We start from the raw sequence: 21,965 nt of genomic DNA on the forward strand, positions 1-21,965 counted from the left end.
ATTAGAAAATTTATGTAAAACTTGAGGGTTTTTTAATAAATTTCTTGCTGGCTCTAAAGGACTAAATTTATTTCGTAGGATATGGGGGTTTAGCTTGAGTTTTGAGGATGTGTAAAATTCTGTAATTGCTAGTGTGTTATAGCATCACTTATCTGCATAATCTTATTGAAACATACTTTCTCTTTTCTCCCCTTTTCTGTGAAAGATTTGGATGTACCCTGGTTAGTAGCTCAGAGTGTTCCAAAGGCAGAGTCCAATAAACTGGATAAATTAGAAGCTGAAGAAGGTTTTGTTGCTGGTTTTAGTAGCCCAGAACTGAAAATGAGACCTGCTGGTGCCTCTATCTTTTGGCATTCAGAAGCTGAAAAGATGCTAACAAAAACCTTCAAAGGGAAAAATGAAGATACAAATAAATCCAAAGCTAAGGTTGCTAAACTAATAAAAACAATGAAAGCTGAAAACACAAAAAAAGTTGTAAAACAGAACTCAAAGGATTCTGTGGTGTTAGTAGGATACAAATGTTTGATAAGTGCAGCACTGGAAAATGCCTGTAGAAGGTTAGATGGTGAGCCTTCATACAGTGCTAATGAAGGGCTGGACCCTGGTGTAAGTGGAATTCCTTGTGATACAAAGGCCTGTATCAGGCAAATAACTAGAAGAGACCTTCCATTGTTGCCATATGATGAAATGGCTGTCAAGATTGAGGGTGACCAACCAGGTCCAAGAAGTCCTGTACACTGTGAAAATGAGGCTATTTTTGATAGACTGACAATCTCCCAGACTGGTTCTGGAGCTGTTCAAGCAGATAGTGCTTTACAACACGGAGGTACACTTGAAGGTTGTCGTGGGGTTCAACCAGCGTCCTCTGGAGTCAGGACAACTGAGGTCAAACTAAGTAATAAGAATCTTTATGAAGAGGAGAAAGGAGTGGCTCACACTGGATCATGGGCTAAGTTTCTGCAAGATGAAGTGCATGAAGATAATTTGCTGACACCCAATGTTCAGTCTTCAGAATCTAGAAATAAATTGAATTTGGGAGAACAGGAACCTATGCTTGAAAAGGAAGAGGTCCATGAGAGAAATTGCCAGCATACCAGTGATGTCTTGACAAAAATGAAAAGCAATCCACCTACTCTTTCAACAAAAGAAAGTCAAATCTCTGCAAGTGGAGACATGACTAAATTACCAGATCTTAGTGTGACATATGCCTCTTCTAGATTTTCAGATTCAGGTGTAGAAAGTGAACCGAGTTCTTTTGCAACTCATCCCAACCCTGATCATGTTTTTGAAAATGTTCATGGACACAATGGTGAGAGAGCATTTCCTCAGCCTTTATTAAAACCAGACTGTGCAATAAAAAACACAATCGAAAGCCATTGCACTGAGAGTACAAGTGCTGTAAGTGAAATACAGTCATCCCTGACATCCATAAATTCACTTCCTTCAGATGATGATGAGCTGTCACCTGATGAGAATTCAAAGATGTCTGTTGTACCTGAATGCCAGATAAGTGACAGCAAAACAGTATTGGATCTAGGAGCAATTGACTTGCCAAAATGTGATGACAGGAAAACATCAAACACCAATTTGCAGGAACAGCTTGTTGTGTATTCAGGGCACTTGGATAACAAAACTCTGTCTATACATTCCTCACTCTCAGGAAAAAAAGATCAGTTACACTTGGTTGTTTCAGATGAGGACACGCCTACTGATGTGGAAAGTTGCGGCCCACAAACAGGCCCTGGCACAACCCGCAAGGATCCTCAGGACCTTGAAAGGCATCCTAGAGCTGCAGGAGAAACAGTTAAATTGTGTTTGGAAACAGCTTGTATGGGTGAGCCATCTGCTGTTTCAGGTTCTTCATCTGTAAATGCAGCGGTTAAAAAAACAAACAAAGATGAGCCTTTAGAATTTAAGGGCACAACTGAAGAACTGTCAGAAGGTAAAAGTGAAACTGGTACAGATAATCCTCCAGCTGGTAGTGCTGACATGGTCAGGCAAGGGCTTGTTGAAAACTATTTTGGCTCTCAAAGCAGCACAGATATTTCAGATATTTGGCCTATGAACAACAGCAATCCTGTTAGCCCTCAAAAGGAAGCATATGAAAAACAAATTATTTGTTCTTCCCAACAAGATGAGGAAGAAGAGGAGGATCAAGAAATGATTGAAAATGGGTATTATGAAGAAACTGATTATAGTATATTAGATGGAGCATGCAGTGCTGACCGAGATCATGGCTTAGCAGAAGAGAGAGCCCTGAGACCTGAAATGATTGACAGTGGACACCTGCAAGACATAATGACTGTGCCCCCTGTCTGTACTCCTGGTTGTTTGTCTTTCCCTTCTTCTCTGAGAGACTCTCCCTGCAATGTTACCTCTTCTTCAAAGAATAAATCTGATGCAATTACACAACAGCCAGGCAGCACATCCTACAGCTCAGCTTCAGCTGTTTCCTGGTATGAAAGCTCCCCAAAACCTCAAATGTTAGCGTAAGTGATTGTTTTAAACAAGCTTTTTACTTTTAGAAATTATGTTACTATAATAGAGAAGGGGAAAAGAAACATGGTTGGGCTGTGGAATGCCCCAGAACTGTGGCTTCTGTATTCTGCATGCCCAAGTAACAGCATGTTCTAGGTGTTCAGATAAAAAGTGTTTTAGCACTATACTTCTGTAAATTATCTTGTTATTTCATGTGGTTTGAAAAACAAGCAAAACAGGATTTTTCTTTGTTACATTTAAAAATTAAACATCCAGCTGAAGAATGATGTTGTAAAGGGTACTAAGCATAAAAATGGTGTTTTATGAAATGGAAATTGTTAAAATAGCTAGCTTGGGAAAATATGCTTTGACTTTAAAAACATAAATCCAAAAACATTGTGTAATTGGTTGTCAATCAGATTAGCTAAGTGAAGCAAATGTGTAATATAAGCTATGGTAATGGCCTTATTTTTAAATCTTAACTTCAAATATCAAAAATGTAACACCTCAGAGACCACAGTGCTCTAAATTACGCTGCAGTTTGGAGACCAGGAAAGCCAAATTTAGAGGAATGTCAGGGATCCCAGATTGTACCTCTTCTTGATGTAAATATAGGAGTTTCCCTGATAAACTCCTGCTGCTAAATAAACATGTGAAGCAGCAGCTTATGTGTTGTATTGGAAGTAAAATGTTACTGTGAGAGAAAAGAAAATTTAAAAGAGAGGTAGAAACAAATGCTGAGCAGGTGGAAGAGACAGAAAACCAGATAGTTTGTGAAAAGCAGCTTGATAACAGAAAGAAGGAGTAAGCAGTCAGGTGGAGGAAAACAGGTTAGAAGTGGCCAGAAAAGTAGCTTCTGAAATACTGTACAGTGGTTTTGGTGTACAATGGGAAAGATGAAGAACAGAGACTACTCGGGCTGTTCTGTAACAATAAAAGTGAACTTGGAATAAAATCAAGGACTTGGCTATGGGAAAAACAGAGTCCCATGGAATATGAGATAACTGTGAATCCAGAGGGTATGATCTGCTCCATAAAGAACCACTCTTGGTGTGTTCAGGAAACATGCCTTGAGTACAAACTCAAGTAGCTTCTGTTGCAGAGTGATAAGAGCAGCTGTCAGGAGTGGTTTCTGTTCAGGCTGACTTCACTGAGGCCTGCTCCTGCCAGTTAGTGAAGAATGGGCTAAAGTTAAAGCTGGGAAAACAGAGAGCAAAGGGTAGAATGGGAGGGAAATGGTGAGCAGGCAGAAGAGGATGGGGTACAGCATGATGCCGTAAGGGATCATGCTGAACAGATGGATTAAGGATGCATAAGGAAGCACAAAGCTTTCTGTGTTGCAGGGAAACTGATATGCAATTAGAAAGGCCATGCACAGAAACTAATCAAAGTGGAAGAAAGGGAGGAAGGAACACAAGGAGCTCCTAGCATGTGAGGATCTCAGTTATTAAAAACCTTATAGTGTATGCCTTCATAGTATAGGTAGGAGATCAGAAGTCTGGATCTGGCTGTTTCAGAAGCAGGTGTCAGTTTTTCAGCCTACCACAGGGACCTTATGGTGAGACATAACAGCACTGATTCCAGCTCTCTTCTGACCTAAAAATAGGCTTGGCAAGAATTATCAAAAGCCAGTGAAAATCTTTACCTTAACTTCCAATTGGTTATAATTTCTATAATTTTTTATTGCATGGAAACAAAGTTGTTGTTTGCTCAAGACCATAATGAACCCAGCATCTTCAGTGGTTTCAGAAATACTTGAGAGTTTGCAAAGATAGTCAAAGGAGAGGAGAGAGTAGAGCTTCAGATATGGTTTTTGTTACAGAGGAAAAGGGGCTGTAAGAATCTGCAATAAAATGTTCTGAGGAAATGTCTTATTTTGTGAAAATAGTAATTTGATAAATATATTTTCCTTCATATTAATTACATAGAATACAAAGCAAAATGACTGTAGGAAACTGTGTCCTGGAAGACCTCACATTTATCTAGCAATAGTAAATGTATAATAAGTATTTTTTATGTTCCAGTTTCCTCCAGGCTAAAGAAGAATTGAGGCAACTTAAACTTCCTGGATTTATGTATAGTGATGTTTTCAAACTGGCTTCTTCAATACCTTATTTCAGTATGGAAGACGATGAGTGTTCAGAAGAAGGAGTACATCTTATAGTTTGTGTCCATGGCCTAGATGGTATGCTGAGAAACGTGATACTGTACAAAAAAGCAATTCAGATTACCAGTGAGATTTAGCTTTAGTTATTCAAACTCTGAATTGAAGACCTGAAATAGGTTCACTGGAGGGAAATGGGAATTTGACATGGTACTGCTACATTTGACAATTTGTTCCATAAAATCTTTTAAATTAAGAATTCTCTTTCTTTAATAAAACTTCCCTGCACATAAGTCTGTTTAATACCATAGTTCACATCAGGTGCATCTTTCAGTTTTTTATGTTGTAAAGGAATTTGTCCATGTTGTGGTAATAGAATGGAGTTACTGATAAAACTATTTTATTTAGAATTGCTGTGTTGTCAAGAAAAATGGAATAGGTGCATCTTGTTAGGAAAAAGAAATAGTACGTGTAAAACACAGTCAAGTGTTTGTAAGGTTTTAAAAGGTCAAGTCACTGAATTACAGTGTGGTTGAGGGTGAAGGGGATCACTGAAGATTTTCTTGTTCAACTTCCTTGCTCAGAGCAGTCTACAGCAGATTGCCCAGGATGCAACCCAGCTGGGTTTTTGAATATTTCCAAGAATCTACAAAGATCCTACTGTGATAGAAGTGAGAAAAATCTCTTTTTAAATGAAAGGGTTATAAAGTTTAAATAGTTTGAATATTTTCACCTGCTTTTAGTTCAAAGCATATATGTATATTAAGAAACAATATCCCCTCTAGCTTTTGTGCATTTTTGAGACACTTCTTAAATTAACAATGTAAGGAAACACGAGAGGGCAGTAGAATAGAGTATTGGAGTGCACCAACACTACACAGGCACCTCCTTCATTTTTCAAAATCCTAAGTTAAAAAAAAACAAAAACCAGCATAGTTTTTCTTTCCTCATTTGGGCAGAAAGCAGCTTCTGTTAAGTACTTTTAAAAACAGGACTCAGAGGTATTCCCTTCTACTAGTGCAGATATTCTCGTGCTATTGGATGTAGAAGTGGCACAAAAATTAGCTTGTCCAAGAAGGCTGTTGTTAAAAAAACATGTGTTTGAAGCCTTAGGAAAGTCCACATAGTTAGAATTTTCTTATGAAATGGTGAGCTTTTACAAGCTATTTCCTATACATGACAGATATAAATAAAAATCCTGTTCTCTATTTAAGGCAAAAAGGCTACCCTTTCTTCAAAAGCATCCATGACTACTGATGTAGAAAAATCTTCAGGATGCAAGTTCAAATCTTCAGATGCTAGCATTTGTTGTTTTGGGTACCACAGTATCTAAAAGTATCTTTATCCACTGATAGTTCACTCTGCCTTTTCATTTTATTAAATACTCCTTCACTGAATTCTTTAAGCTTACTTTGAGTTCTTTAATTGGCTTTATCAAAATTAATTAGGTTTCCAAGAATGTAATGTTCACAGTGCTATGTATCAGTTGGAGGCTAAGACAGAATCGAGCATGACTTCCTACATCCTTGCTTTTTTAAAAGTGTTTGCATTGAATGTCATTTTCATAAACCATTTTGTCACTTAATTTGACATTCTAGTTTATCTTTCAAAGTCGTATTGAATTTTAATTATGGCTGAGACTATAATTAGCTGTGTTTAAATATAAAGCTCTGCCAGAGATTAATTTCAGTATTCTGAGTGTTTTTATTGCAAGTTAACTTTGCAGAATCTAACTCTTGATTGTTTTTCCTTTGAAGGTAACAGTGCAGATCTAAGATTAGTGAAGACTTACATTGAGCTAGGGCTGCCTGGAGGAAGAATTGAATTTCTTATGTCTGAAAGGAATCAGGTATTTGCCAACTAAAAAAGAATTTTTGTAAAACTATGAACAGTGTAAACCTTCAAACACATTGATTTAATTGCACTATTGTGTTTACTACATTTTGTACATTTTTGTTGTATTCTCATGGAATCCATTATTTGATCTGTGGCTTGTGTCAAAGTAATTACAAAATCTTGTATGGTACTGAAGGTAAATATTTTAAGGGGTAACATTTGTTGTGTGTACTGTGTCTGCTAAGTTCTCAGCATAAGCAGTTTGGATTGTGGATAAAATATGCTCAATACTAGTGGTTAAAATGGCAATAGTGAAAACTGGTGTGGCAAGAAGGGAGATATGTTATTTCAGAGGATCTGAGAAATACAAAATTCCGTCATTTGTTCTTTGTCAGCATTCTGCAAGATCTACATCATAACACTGAACAAATATCAAATTACCTCTTGAGTTAAACTTCTGTGAATTTTATTATTTTCTTATGAAGTAAACTTGCCAAAGCACAAAAGACCAATTTTTACTTTTTGTCTGTGTGCATGTGTATTACATATTGTATTAGACATACTTCAGAGATGAACTAGAACAAAGTCTTGTCAGTGGCTCAAACAAAAGCTTCATTTAGTGCACTAGCATTTTTCTGGCAGTAGCTGCTGGGATGCTTTGTGAAAGAGGCTGGACAGGGACCAAGCCAGGATTTCTCTTCTCTAGCCCTATAGTTTGTGTCAGTCAGCAGCTGTGAGGCTTTCTGATTTGTGGATTCCATTGAGACCACTGAGCCTAATAGCTGCTGACAGACTTTTCTCCTTAATGTTGGCTGATTCTTTTCGAATCTTTTTACTTATGTATCCATGGCATACAGTTGAGATTCATTCTGTGGTTTATATACATTAGTAATTCAGTTGCAAACAAGGAAATAGAAATAATTTACCTTATAGTTTGTTTTGGAAAAAACACTCAATAATCATTCCTCATTCACTGCTTCAGTTAATCACATACTTTATAAGCAAGTATAATTTCTCCCTCAGGAGGAAACTGAAGAGACTTGTCTATTTTTTATTTCTAACAATTAGATGTGGAAAGTTTCTGTTCATCCAACGTACCCTTCCTGACCCACTTGAAACTTCTTGTCATGAAAATAGAATGATCAGAACTAGACAGGTTCTAAATGCTCAAGGCATTTAAGATGCCCCATCTAGTTCTGATCATTCTTTTTTTTGTTCTATTTCTAATCATTCCATTTTAGTTCTAGATCTGCCCTGGATTTTGCACTTTGAACTGACAAAATGCTATATTGCTATTTTCTTTCCTTGCTTTCCTAACATAGCTGATTATATGCAACACAGACATGTACATTATTGCTTGCATATACAGTTTGGGCTGGTTTTCTCTGTGCAACATTTGTTTGCATTTCTTGTCATTTTATCACCCAGGCATTCAATAGTATGAGATTCTTGTGAAATTCTGGTTGATTCTAGATATGACTACCCTGGATATTTAGTTTTGCCTACAAACTGATTTTTCATCTCCTTTCCTTTCCCAGATCATTTACCAATATGATAAACACTACAGATTTTAGCACAGATCCTTTGGAACTTGAGTTGAAAAGTTCTAGGCAGGCTTTGCCTATCTCTTTTAATTTCTTACTGCTGATCATTGGAGAGAATCTGCTATGAACTGAGGATAAGGCCTTAAGAATTTTGTTTGTTTGTTTCATTTTGCATAACTGGTATTACTGTAGACTGCTGTCACAGTAATTGTCTCATCTCTATTTCATGGGCAGTGTGATATAATTCTGTGTAAGCAGTTTGGCCTTCTGTTTCACTACAGATAATCTTAAGTGTAGAGAACAGCTTAGAAGGCTGGGTGTGTAATATTAAGATTTGTTTTGGTATTTTAGAAGAAAGTAGTCTTACAGTAAAATGTGTATCACTTTATTCTGTGTTACAAGAAAATGACATGAAAATTTATAATAACTAGCTGTAGTGTTTGTATTCAGAGTTAATATCGATGCTTTTATTTGTGTGCTGTTGATCGAAACACTGGGGAGTAAGAATTCAGACTGAATGCAGAATGTATATTGCTGCATTAGAAAATACAGTTATTATTTTTTATTTCTTTTATTTTACAGAATGATACCTTTGCTGATTTTGATTCCATGACAGATCGCCTTTTAGATGAAATTATTCAGTATATACAAATTTATAATCTACCCCTTTCAAAAATCAGGTAATATCTGTTCTATACTATTTACAGAAATAAACTTAAAACTAGAGCCCTGGGTTGTTTTAAACTGTGATGCTCAGGAGCAGGCCAAAAGAGAGATGAGAAAAAGCAATTTGGGATGGGGGAGGAGTAGGGGAAAGGAGAACAATGGAGAGGGAATTGCCAGATGAATGAAGACTGAGCAATGTTGTAAGCTCATCTATTGGTGGTTTTAGGGCAGGTTTAGCATTACATTTAAGGAATTGCTGTCCTGTGCTTCAACAAATTCTGCATAATAGAGTTCTGCAGAAAAACAGATAGTATTTTGAGAAAGTCAAAGGAACCTGTAATAGCACTATGGCAGGATGAAATTCGCTTCCTTCTGATTTTATAGTCCCTTCACTAAGTATGACATGGCAGACTGTCTTGTCACTCCTACAGGGCACTTTCATCTTACCTGTGATGTTGAAGGGCAGCTGCATGAAAATGTATTTCATTCTTTTTTATGTTTTCTGATTGTTTCATCTGCTAAATAGCATGTTTAACATCTTATTAGAGGGCTTACCACAGTCTATGCATTCCTGTTTTCTTTTACATTTACTTCCAGGGAATGCCCATTGCACTTATTTTCTCAAGGTATGGTGCGCCATTTGGGCAGACTACCTTACTAACTCAGCAGTGTTGCTGGAGTTAGCTCATCAATAGATGAAAGGAGCTAATTCAAACCTGACTTTATCCATTTGTTTAGGCATCCTCAAATTATACATCCAGAAGGTTTTTTGACATGCTAGTCACATATGTTTCAGACAAGTTTGTGCATTCACATGTGTTTGGTAGGCCTTGTTCAGCTGGAGGAAACATCTAAAACATTTAAACATAATCTCACTGTTTAAACAAATGTTTCTGTTTTGAGCTAGGCAAGATTTGATGTGCTTAATTTTGTCTAAACTGTTGATTTAAAAATTAAAAAAGCACTGTGCAATCATATTTTTGTTTCACAGACTACATGGTAGCACCCTCAGTATGGGAGAGAAGAGTTCTGTAACACACCAGCATACACCAGGATCTTCTCTCCCGTGCTGTTGTCTGAAGATTGTAATGAGCAAACCCACCCACTTATCTTCTCATTGTTTATACCTGAGAACTGGACTCTTGTTTGCTTTTGGTTTGCTTCTCTCATAAGACTTCTGATTTGTAAATATTTTTCACTTTTATTTGTTACTTGTCATGTGAAAGAAAAAAAAAGATTTTTTATTTTAGTTTCCTTTTTAAGGTGTATTCTTGTCTTGGGCCCTACTGAAGCAGAAGTTTTCATTTTTCTTAAGCTTTTGTTATGAGAAAGTTTACGTGAGAGACCTGTTAGAAAGACATGTGCCTCTATGCAAGGCCTTGAAGGGACAACCCAGAAAGCCTGGGAAAGTACTGCTGAGAAATCCTCTGCTCAAGAAGTTGATGCTTTCCTGTCCCATTTTGGTTATGCCACTGTAGAAAACAGCCCTTGTAGTAGTTACCTGTGGTGTCCTGAATGATGCTGGTTTCTCCTCATAAAATCTCCCCATCTCCTAAAGGAAGTGTTCTCTCTACAAGCACTGCTCCATAACCACACAAAATAGACATTAGTCTCCAGATTTGTGATTTTGTATGGCAAGAAAAGCCAACATCCTAAGATGGTTGGATTCTGTCTTGCTTAAGCAGTTGGACATCAGCATCCCAGGCTTCAGTATAAGGACAATGATGTTCATGGTGGGAGCTCCAACTTTCTTGGCCCTGGATAGATTAATTTTATATTTCTGTATTTCCAGTTGGCTCTTTCTTTTGTTTCCCATTTACTTTTTTCCCCCCTCCCATTCTCTGTTATCCCTAATGAAGACTTTCTCTCCTAAGTTACACAACTGTGCTCTTGCAGTGATCATTAATAGACCGCTGGGGACCTCTACCATAAGATACCTGTACCTACAGTCATCCACACTACACTTCATTCTGGTGATACACAGTTCAGGCCACAAATAATAACTACTTGTTACTAATAGAAACTGTACTGAAACTAAAGCAACTTTAGACCTGACTTGGTAGTTCACTGGCAGATGATTGTTGTCACAGCTTAAACAAATCAAAATCAGATCAGGTCAAGGTAAGTTCAGATATGGTCTGAGATTCTGCTCTTTATTCAGATAAATGCAGAGTCTCATGCTCTCAAGTAATGGTGAAATCCTACTTACTATGCTACATTCCTGTACTGAGAAAAGACATTCCCTGTACCACTGGAATAGTGTCGGCTTCAGTAAACATTTTGGCACCTGCAGAGCTAATACCAGAGCTAATTCAAATGCAATTTGCCTTATAAAAGAACTGTTTAGTAAAAAACAGGAAGCTTTAGGGTGGGGGGACATCTGGAGGTCATTTGGACCAGTTATACCAATGTCACCATCAAAGTTAATGCAGTTTTGAAGCATGTCAAATTGCTCAGTCGTACCCATTCAAGTTGTAAGTATCTGTGAGGATGAAAGCCCTCCAGGTAACCAGGCAGCTGGGGAATAAACCACCTGCTCTTAAGTGAAGTTTCAGAAACCATTTTGCACATGTCATGTCTTACGTAAATTTCTGATGACTTTCTTTGACCTCAGGTAGATTAATCAGCTTGTCATCCAATTCCCTAAGTAACATTGGCTCATAGAAAAAAAAAAAAAAAAGAAAGTGTTTAATGCTATGCATATATTAAAGCATCCGTTTGTTGTTTGAGCACCTCATTGGTTATGAATCTTGATTGATTTTTCTTCCTTCCATGAATTTTTATAGTTGCACAGGATTCTTGTTTATTGGCACAGAATAATGAGGTTTTGCTGTGTCTGATTTTTCTAATATGCTCTGAGTTGGTAGACTTGTATCATAAAACAACTATAAAAACTGTAATTCTGTTAACTTCAGTGTGTTAACGATTTATTCCGAAAATTGTAATATTGCCACCTAGTGTTCATTGCTTTTGCAGAGCTTCCCATGAGTAGGATGGATTACATTCCTGTTTTACACTTTCAAGACCCTATTTTAAGGATTTTCCTTTTCCTCCTCCTTTGATTTGAGCAATTTTTGAAACCTTTCTCTATTAAAAAACAAATTTAAGGCTTATTATGGGTTCACCTAAGCATCTGAATTGGATCACATTGTATTACTGTAACATTTATTATATTTCTATGACTTTTCAAATTAACTTCAAGTATTTAGTCTTTGAGGTACATTCACATAGTTGATTGTGAGCTTCCAGTTTTCCTCAAGATTATCTTTCATGTTTCTGAAGTTTGGGTTAAGTATGCCTGTACTCTTAGGGATGATAGAATTGGTAAATGGATTGCTGTTTTTTTCACAGAAAATGTCCTTTGTTATGGTACAGTATAAGAGTTTCTCAGCCCCTTATGATGTTTAGTAAATACTGTCTGAACTTTAGGAGAACTGTCAAGAGAGTATCTCTGGTAATGCTCAGATCTTTAGAAAACAATCTGTTTTACTTAAAAGCGGTTACATCACACAGATCATCTTCAGGGTCAATTCAATTTCTGTGGGCATTTGCTTGTTCTTAAAGACATCTGTGGTTTTATTGTTCTTGTGTGGAGTTTTATGAAGTCCTCCGAGGGAATAGTTTTAAATTTTAGTATTCAAAAGAGCAGCTCAGTATTTTGTTTTGCAAACGCACTGCTGTTGTGCTGACACCACAGAGGATACATAATCTTTGATTTCAAAATTAGTTAGGCAAATATAGCAAACTCAAGCAAATAATTTCTCATAAAATTATATTGGAAATCTAGTAGTAAAAGCAACTGAATACATACATGCTTAAACTATGTATTAATAATGGACAAAACTCCTTTTTCTGTTATAGAAATGCATAATTATTTGGAAGTGTAGGAGTTCAGGGTGGTTCTGCCATTCTATAACCAATTGTTTGAATTTTTAAGTTTATTTTTGAATTGGTATTTTCTGAGAGCTTTCTTGCTTGAGAAGAATTTAAACAGTCAAGTAATCTTTAAGCACTGTATCTTACACAGATGTTACCAGAAGCTTTGTCTTAGTTATTTTTGTTTATAAATGTAGTGATACAGAGCAAACACGAAGGATGATCCTAGAGGAATAATATTGTAGCACGTATGTGATCCAGCAGTGATAGTTCCACTGTACGTAATTTTGGATGGTTGTCTCTTCTCACCATATCCTGGGGTTGCCTCTATAACACAGGAAGGCAGTTCTTCCTTCTAACTTTTGAGTCTGTTCTTCTTTAAGTCAGTGCCTAGTTTGGTGCGGTCCTGATCTCAGCAGGGATCTGTAAGCATAATAACTAGAATTGCTTAATTTTGTAGTGTTTGTTTTAAAGAAATGCTTTTTATAGGCTTCCATATATGACAGTAAGCACCTCACATTAAGTAATATTTATCCTTAGATACAAAAAGCTAAAGAGTTCCATCCATCTTTCCCTTAAATTGCTTAACCAGGGAAACACCTGAAAGTACTATTGTCCTGACAGAGACATATTCTTCAATTGCTTGCTTAAGCTAATAATCACTTCTTTTGAAAAGGTCAGATCTGCTGAGCAGATCTGAGATGTTGCTTCTGTTTTTAAATAATCAGGTTCAGTTAAGTAATGGTGTTCCCCCCATTAGGACTACCTTTGGAATCTGTCTACACCAAATTGTTTCAGGAATGTTCCTACATTTATCATATTGAGTGCCATCACATGCCAAAGTAATGATGATTTCAGTCATGCATGGCTCATAAAATATTTTCTTAATAGTTGGTGCCAAGGGAAATGAACCCAGAAATAGTCTTGGGTTTGGGTGGTAGATGCTGGTGGAAGGATAGTTTGGTTTTGTTAGCTTTTCAAAAGTGCTGTATTATATATTTCTGGAGGAGTTCAAAACATGCTTGTAATGAGGTTGTGCAGCTTGAGAAACATGGACAAGCTATGCCTCCTGAATTACATAAAATATGGGTCTGAGTGGAAACTTTTAATTAATTTTTTTCCTATGCTCTTTTAGCATTTCATGATGCCGATTTACTTTTTCTCTGTGAAAAGAAAAAAAATCCTGCTATAAAATTCCATGTCATATTGTTTTTTCTCTTTAACAGCTTTATTGGACACTCACTGGGTAATTTAATAATCCGTTCAGTGCTCACAAGACACAGATTTAAGTATTACCTCAACAAACTTCATACCTTCCTGTCTCTGTCTGGACCACATCTTGGTACCCTCTACAACAGCAGTGCTCTTGTTAATACAGGTGAAGTATTATTTTCAGTAGTATTAGTTTAGGGGAAATCTTGTCTTTGAAATGAACTTAGCAATTTTATGTGGGATGCACATTTCTGCATTACTATGATTTTGAGAAACTGCATATTTCACTGTCATAAGCAGAGAGAAGGGTTATAAAAATAAAGTATCAATAAAAGGATGTGCAAGAGGTGATTGGCATAAGTATTTTCCAGTATGTTTGGTTCAGATTTTCTGTTGCAGCATAAATAAACTCCAGTTTTAATCTGATGAGTTCAATTTATAATAAACTGAATTGAATATACTTAATCTGCCAAACAATTATGTAAGATACATTAAAATAATTCTAAACTATCGGTGTCTTTTCTCTCAAAAATGCCTTATAACCTGCAGCATGTTTCTGCAGGTGTGCATGGTGAGGGAGGCAAAATTTTCTGAAAAGTCAGTTAGCCACCTATTATTATTATTGACTAATAAAGAGAAATAGCACCATAGAAAAGTTTGTACTGTGATATTCCTGTGAGAAAATTCTGCTTCCTTTTTTCAAGTTACATTTAATGAGTTCAGTTTAGAAACTGAAGAAGTAATGCCTGTTGTTTTTTGAACATCAAAATGTTCTAATGCTATACAAATTATTGAAATAGAATGTGTATATTCTGGCTAACATTATTTACACTTTCTGGAAGCTATTTTTTGTTGGCAGGCATGTACATTAGTGGAAATAAAGGCCTTCATGCTTCATTGTGTAGATAGATAGGAAAGAAAATGAAAATTTAAATTGTTTCTGAGAGACTGTTATGAACTTTATATATTATGCTTAATTGGTTTTTATATTTTATTGTGGATCTATACTAATGTTGTACCTAACATTGCAGGACTGTGGTTTATGCAGAAATGGAAGAAGTCTGGTTCTTTATTGCAACTGACATGTCGAGACCATTCAGATCCACGACAGACATTCTTATATAAACTCAGTAAAAAAGCAGGTAAGCTTTGTTAATGCTTCCTATCTCTTAAAGGCAACTGTGTACAAATATGAATAGGAAACCTAAAAAAAAAAGGAACTTATTTTCAAAAAGTTCCTGTTTCAGTTTTAATATTTAAGAGTTGTTTTAATCCTGTATTCTTCAAGTAAACAGTAAACCATTTCTGTTGCAGAGGCATGATATTACTTTGAGACTTTCCTTCCTAACTAATGAGCAGAACTTGAGTGCAGCCATTACACCAGTAGACAAATAGAGGATTTTTTAAATATCTAACTGTGAGCCACTGTGTGGTGAGTCAAGTGATGTGCCAGCAGGAGGGTAGTTTCCATTAAGCATTATAAAATTATTGAGGATTCATCTGACAGGTGTATGTGAATGTGTGTCAGTCAAGCAGCTGTGGAGCCAGAGATGCTTGTGCTGTTTTGTGAAAAATCCAGGCACACTCCTAGATAAAAATATTTCTAGGTTGTCACAGCTGGAATTTTGTTAAGGGCAATGAAGTACAAACATATGGGCTGGAAAAGATGGGACATACAGCTCTTGAGGTGCTTGAATATAAAATTTAGAGGACTTGGAAGAAGCAGAAAATAATAATGAAGGAGGAAGAAGAAAAATCATAGGTAAGATAGGAATATTGATCAAAAATTGATTTTAGAAAAAACTTGGGGTTCTCTTACCCTTCTCTTCAGAAGCTACTATCATGAAGTGATTTTGTTGATGATATAGTAATATCTAAAGCTGAACTGGTATCTAAAGGTGAACTCAATCTAGTTTTGCTGTCTTTTGAAAATAAATGTTTGAATATAAATAAAAGTTATGTGAGAAGTTACACACTAGATGCTGAGTAAGACCCCTGGGACCCCTGCTAAAATATAATCAGATTAATTGATCAGTTGGCTTAAAAAAAAATCATATTCCAGGGTTTTTATGTGTATGTATCTCAACATGGCTAGAGACACTGTCATTTGAGTACGACAGTGTCACTTGTGTGACATATTTTCTGATGGCAGACCTTTATATCACAGGATTTTTGAAAGACCTGGATAGCACTGTCTCCAGAGTCATAATGTGCATTTCAGACTTTGTTCCCCATAAATGGTAGAAGGAATATAAAAGTCTTCAGGCTCAGTTTCTGCTTTTCTTTATTACCAAAGAGATAGAAAGAGCCTCAGCTGCACCATCTTGTTTCCAGGTCCTTCAGCTAGGTCAATGTAGGGGAGAAGGAAAGGCTGGGGGAGACAGGAGAAAGAGATTTGAAAAATTAATTATTTTAGATAAGGAGAAAATAAAGTAAGTTTTATGGTTCCCTCACAGAGAAGGAAGAAAGTTTTCCTTTGAGGGGTGAGGTAAATGTAGGAGTTGGTGTCTTTAACTCTTGATATGTGTACAAGCCCTGCTTCTGTCCTGCCATCTCTTTCGTCTCTCAGTGGGCATACTTGACTCTCAGATACAAGGTGAGAGGCATTTGGGATTCCTCAACCTGCACAATTCCTCTTTTCAGATTCTAAATTTAGGGAATTTGTGTGCTGGTCTCAAAAATTATTCTAAACATAAGTCTTTCCAGAAGTCACTTAACCCCAGGGTACATGAAAGAGATTGACAACACTTTTGAAAAGTGTAGCCCTGAATTTGCAATTTCTGTTGATTTTTGTGATCATATAGTTAAATAGGGTCTAAGATGAAACATCTGTTACTGCTTAATGTGGTGTCTTTTTTGGACATTGGCTTTGCATCTGGGAAAATCCCTAAGGCAGCAAAATCTAAAACTTGCTGTGGATCCAGCAGGTGGTATTTTGAGGGTTCAAGGTCTCAGCTACATAGTTGTATGGTGGCTTGTGACTCTAGATTTCAAATTTGTCAAAGAACATACATGTTAAACAGATCCTGTTGCTTAACCCCAAAATGGGTGAAGAATAGGTAAACAGTTAAACTCACTTATCTTATGAAATATCCTATATACTTTCTTTGTTCCTGCTGAAGATTTTGATCACACTTTTTCATAATGAAAGATTGATGATTCTTATGTCTAAAATATGATATTCAGAAGGGGCTGTTCTAAGGCAAACTATTTTCCTAAAGTGCTCCATTGTGTTTGGCCTAAAGCAGATGGGTAGCACCAGAAATCTGCTGCAGATTTCTAGAGAAAATGTAATAATTTCATGTCTTTAAGTGCTGTAACTCTGTCATTGCTTGGGGTTCCTACCTTTGCATTGTTCTACTATGAGTGAACTTGCTCAGGAATTAGGAAGTTTGGGTTTAGTTACAAAGGTTTAATTATACTTTGGGGTTGTGTTGGGTGGATCTGCACCTGTGCTTGAGCTGGTTAAACCTTAGAATGAGGCAGCGCCTTAGAGAGGCACCTGCACTAGGCGGGCTATGTCATGTATGTGTTGGTGCTAGGCATGATTTCTAATGCAGCTATTGTCTTAAACATCAGTGAAGACAAGGCACCATCCATCTGTAGGTTTCTTTAAGCCATGTGGAGGCTTTACTCTCTTCTGTATAGCCAGAATCCAACCACTGTATTCCTAAGAAACAAGATGAAGGTTTGAACCATACTCAGTTTAATGGGGAACTCTACAACTGAGCCATAGCCATGTCTTTTGAATATGTACAGAGGAAAGGCTGGTACCAAACATTGCATTATTTTGTAGGTCTACCTATTGTAATTGGCTTTTGTGCAAGATCCTGTAATAATTAGTGTCAAATATCAGTTGTAAAATGTTTCATTTTTCAGTCGTAATAGATCAGAGGATTTGCTATAATGATACATCTTTTTCTTGTAGGTCTTCATTACTTCAAAAACATTGTGTTAGTAGGATCTCTGCAGGATCGTTATGTTCCCTATCACTCTGCTCGCATTGAGATGTGTAAAACAGCTTTAAAGGATAAACAATCAGGTAATAAATATCCTGCAAAATAAACAGACCACTTAGGTTAAGAACTTACACATATCAATCTCCTCCCACTTAATTTTGGCTGCTTAACTGTGGCACCTCTATTATGTGTTTAGAAACTTTGGGCTTACTTTGTAGTAGAGGGAGAAAATCCATGTAGAGGCTGACTTGCTTTCTGTGTCTGTCCTGTTCTATTACATGCAGATGGAGATGAGACTGAACAGGTTTCTAGCTCATTGACTTTGATGAAAGTCAGGTGAGATAGACATAGCCCTTGATGTATTATTTCATGAACAGGGAGGACAAATAATTTTGATTTTTGAGGATATCAAATTGTAGCATCAGGCCCTGGGCTGTATTTAGCTGTGGCTTAATAATAGCACCGAAAAAAAAGGTAATTTTTCCATAATCAGTTAGGGTCATTTTACTTACTATTGAGATATCCTAGCACAATTGCATTCTAGTGTTATTTATTGACAAATAACTTTTATGTGATGTAATCAGTTAATACTGATAAGTACATTCTCACTATAAAGGTACAAATATTAAAATGCACAGCTTAAAATTATTTTTCCAACATTTCTAGAGGAAATTAAACTTTCTTTATATTCAATCTTAATAGAACCACAGCATAACACATTTCATTACTTCTCTTTACTCTGGAATGTGTTCATTCTGAGTTCAAGGTCAAAGAATTGTTTGTTTCTGGAAATTCACACAGTACAACTCTTCTTTTCCTCTACAGGACCAATTTATGCTGAAATGATTCAGAACCTGCTTCTGCCAGTTCTTCAAAACAAGGAATGTAATTTGGTTCGTTATAATGTAATTAATGCATTACCCAATACAGCAGATTCTCTCATAGGGAGAGCTGCACACATTGCTGTTCTTGATTCAGAAATATTTTTAGAAAAATTCTTTCTTGTTGCTGCCCTAAAGTATTTTCAGTAGAGAAAAGCATTGTCAGAGACTTGGTTATTACCTCATTAACAGATGAATTCAGATAATGTGTGGTGTTAAAGTATAGCTACAGCTGTATTTTAAGAGATATTTATACTTTTTATATGGAAGATAATTTATATCATCCACACTTAGGGCTTTTTAACATCAACTTTACTTTCTAGGTAATGTGACTGTGCAATATTTTTTTATTTTGTTCTTTTTACTTTTCTATTACTTTTTCTTAATTTTGGGTACCTAATTATTTGGAAATTAAAGCACAGTGTGTACTTTTGTTTGGTTATTGGCTTTCAGACAACAGAAGTCGATGTTACTTGGCTACATTTTACAAGAGGCTTTACATGCCAACAATAAATTGGATTTTAAAATTCTAACAATGTCTTACGTGTTCACTTGTCGTATTTTAGCACTGTAGGAAGTTTAACTGGAAACACAATGAGCTGCTAAAATACTGGATATTTGAAAATTACTATATCTGCTACAGCTTAACAGTTTTTTACAAAATCATTACTGTCATTGTTAAAAATGTTATGCCTATGGGAATATATTTTCTGCTGATTTCAAAAACATGTTCGTTTACATACTCAAATTTTATGACTGGAACTTTTGTTTTCAGAAGAAAATTGCAACTAAAGATTTTTGAATGTTCAATGATATCTTCATTATAATTGGGGGTTTGCAAACTGTATTAAGATGGTTCCTTACTCTGTCAGTTCTTCAGATGAACATGGACAATTTTATGTGGACTTCCTTGTATATACTTAAAATAAGTAAATGTTATAAATTTCTGCAATACTTTTATGAATTTAAAAAATTTTTAAATATTGTTAAAATGTTTTATTGACTATAAAGTATTGTAAATATAAATCAATACATCTTCAATTGAGACTATTGTAAACTTCACCTGTTTAGTGACACAGATAAAATGTTTTTGATATACAGGAATGTTAAAGATCTGACTTTCTACTGGTGCTGAATAGTATTGTTTGGTTTCTTCTTCCTTCCCTTTTCTTTGTTTCAAACAATAGTTCACTAAAGCTGGGGGAAAAGAGTTATATGTGCATTCACGAATTGTACACTAATTGTAATGAACATTTTTTGAAAAATATAAATTTGTTGTATAATGCATGTTTATTTTTAGGATTGTGTTATTGCATCTGGTGTTAATAAAATGAAGAAATTACTCTAATGAAAGCAATTAAAGAAACTGAAATGTTCTGCTAATTACCAAAATTCTGGGGAAGCTTTTTGTATATAATTAATAATTTTGTACTTTTGAAGTTAATATAGCAATAATAATTGAAATTATTATATATATATATATATGAAATGTCTATAATTATAGATGAAGTGATTTTGCATTTGATATGTAATGTTGTATAATAGTCTTTGTAATATATGGGGGGGGTTCCTATAACTTACAAGATGCTGAAATGAGTATCTGAACATCTAAAGTTCAGCAACGTATACACTGCAGAGTATTTCATTAGAGTTGTGTTAGGCAAGTCTTTATGACACAAAGGTATCTTTAATACATTCTCACTATAACAATGCCTATTTTTATTTTTAATTTTGTATTATGATGTTGCTATTAAGCTCTAAATGTTTAAATTATGTTCTGGTATCTCAACTGTCTTTTATTTAACAATACTATTGGATGTGGCTACCTGCTAAACTTTGAATAGCTGTTGAAGGGAGCTGAAATTACAAAATATTCCTTGATTCACAATTAAGACTTTAAAGTGTTCTTAGGAAACATTTAGATAGCTCTCTCACTATTGAAAAATGTCTGTCTTGCTTTCTGTCTCTGCTGAACATGTAAAGCATGCTTTTGTGATCAGAATAGCAGAAGTATGACAGAAATAGCCACATTTTTTTTTCTTTTCTTTTATTTTTTTTCTTTCTCTTTTTTGTTTTTTTTTTTTTATTGTTTTGGAGGGAATGGGGGTGGTAACAGTAGGTCCCAACTTTAAAGCAGCTTGAATTAGGCTTGTTCTTTGAGGAAAATGGATGGTGCAGGACATCATGTGATATTTGCGTGTAAGTATCTCAAGGAACAGGGCAAATTAAGAGAACAGTAAATTCATTCTCTCTTCCTTAATTTTTATTGCCTACTCTAGATGTGGTCTGGTAGCCCTCTCAGTACTGTAGCTTTTGTGAGGGCTGTTTGACTTCCCAAGTCCCAAAGGAATGTGCTGTCTGACCGTAGCGAGAGGCGTGATGACCCCAACATGTCCTTGAAGCATAGGAGGTTCATATTGACTTGCAGACTGTATGGTCACTTGCAGTTGCTCTCTGAACAACACATGCAGGCTGGGATATTTTGGACAACTGTGCATGTGTTGCATGGCATGTTCTCCCTACTCTTGCAGTTGTGCAGTTGTCTGCCTTCACTTTCCTAGACCTAAATACAGACCTGGGTATACATAAGTCAGTGTCATCTGATGCAGTAGAAGATCTAAAGTGCTGCTACTCACTGTCTCACCACTCTTCTGTTTGAATGAGGGCTTCATCTTACTTTATGATAGTGACCTCTCCATGCAGGTATCCTGCAGCTGCTTCAAAGAGAATTATGCTGCTTACAGAATGAGAGGTAAGAACTGAGGTCTTAACATTCCTTTGACTGTCAGTCTCTTGTTCTCTGAAGGAGTAGGCTGGTACTGTTATTTTAAAAAGCTCTCAGTGATAAAATTAGGAGATCACTGCATAAAATGATATAGGGTCTGAACCGCTATTTCCATGTTGTGTATATAAATTAATTCCTTGGGTTGTGTTTGAATCCTTGATACAAACTAAACTTTCTGTTACTGTAAATCCAGGCATTGCTACTACTTTGGAAAAGGAGTTCATGTTATACTGGAAATCACCAGGATTTGCAGCAGAGCCAAGAGATTTGACATTGATGGAAAACTTACTCTGTAAGCATGAAACAACCTTGTTTCCAAGCTGGTTTTATTTGCTTAGCCCTGACTAATGTGGTGTTCAGATAACCAAGGTTCTTGATGTGGTCGCAGAGGCAGAGAAGGCATTTAGGCAATATCAGTACACTGGCTGGCCAGGCCTGTGCTGGTTGTGGTGCTTTCCCGGTAGTCTCCAAGACCAGTACATCTGGCTCACCTGAACTGACCTGCTGCAAGCTTTGTGCTAGCTGTACGTCTTTTATTCCCCATTTTTTAGAACAGCAAAGCTAAATACAATATTGTTTGTGTCATCTTGCAAAGGAAGCTACCGTGCAAGAGATAAATGTTCA

At 36.1% G+C, this 21,965-nt stretch overlaps 1 protein-coding gene across 7 annotated transcripts in view; it reads left to right on the forward strand.

Moving 5' to 3' along the window:
• Positions 1–19,939, forward strand: part of FAM135A (family with sequence similarity 135 member A) — a 79,517-nt gene extending 59,578 nt beyond the window's left edge. For 6 of the 7 annotated variants that reach the window (XM_021530156.4, XM_085576368.1, XM_085576367.1 and 3 more), the window contains 8 exons: positions 206–2,489; positions 4,503–4,663; positions 6,340–6,431; positions 8,545–8,642; positions 13,731–13,882; positions 14,748–14,858; positions 17,645–17,758; positions 18,501–19,939. In XM_021530156.4, coding sequence (XP_021385831.3) covers positions 206–2,489; positions 4,503–4,663; positions 6,340–6,431; positions 8,545–8,642; positions 13,731–13,882; positions 14,748–14,858; positions 17,645–17,758; positions 18,501–18,706 — 3,218 coding nt within the window. In that variant the 3' untranslated portion in view covers positions 18,707–19,939. The remainder of the gene's footprint in view (positions 1–205; positions 2,490–4,502; positions 4,664–6,339; positions 6,432–8,544; positions 8,643–13,730; positions 13,883–14,747; positions 14,859–17,644; positions 17,759–18,500) is intronic. The other variant, XR_014954215.1, reaches the window with a different exon arrangement.
• The last annotated feature ends 2,026 nt before the right edge of the window (positions 19,940–21,965 follow it).

This window comes from Lonchura striata, chromosome 3 (genome assembly GCF_050655825.1).
Source record: "Lonchura striata isolate lonStrDom1 chromosome 3, ASM5065582v1, whole genome shotgun sequence".
Taxonomy (NCBI): Eukaryota; Metazoa; Chordata; class Aves; order Passeriformes; family Estrildidae; genus Lonchura; species Lonchura striata.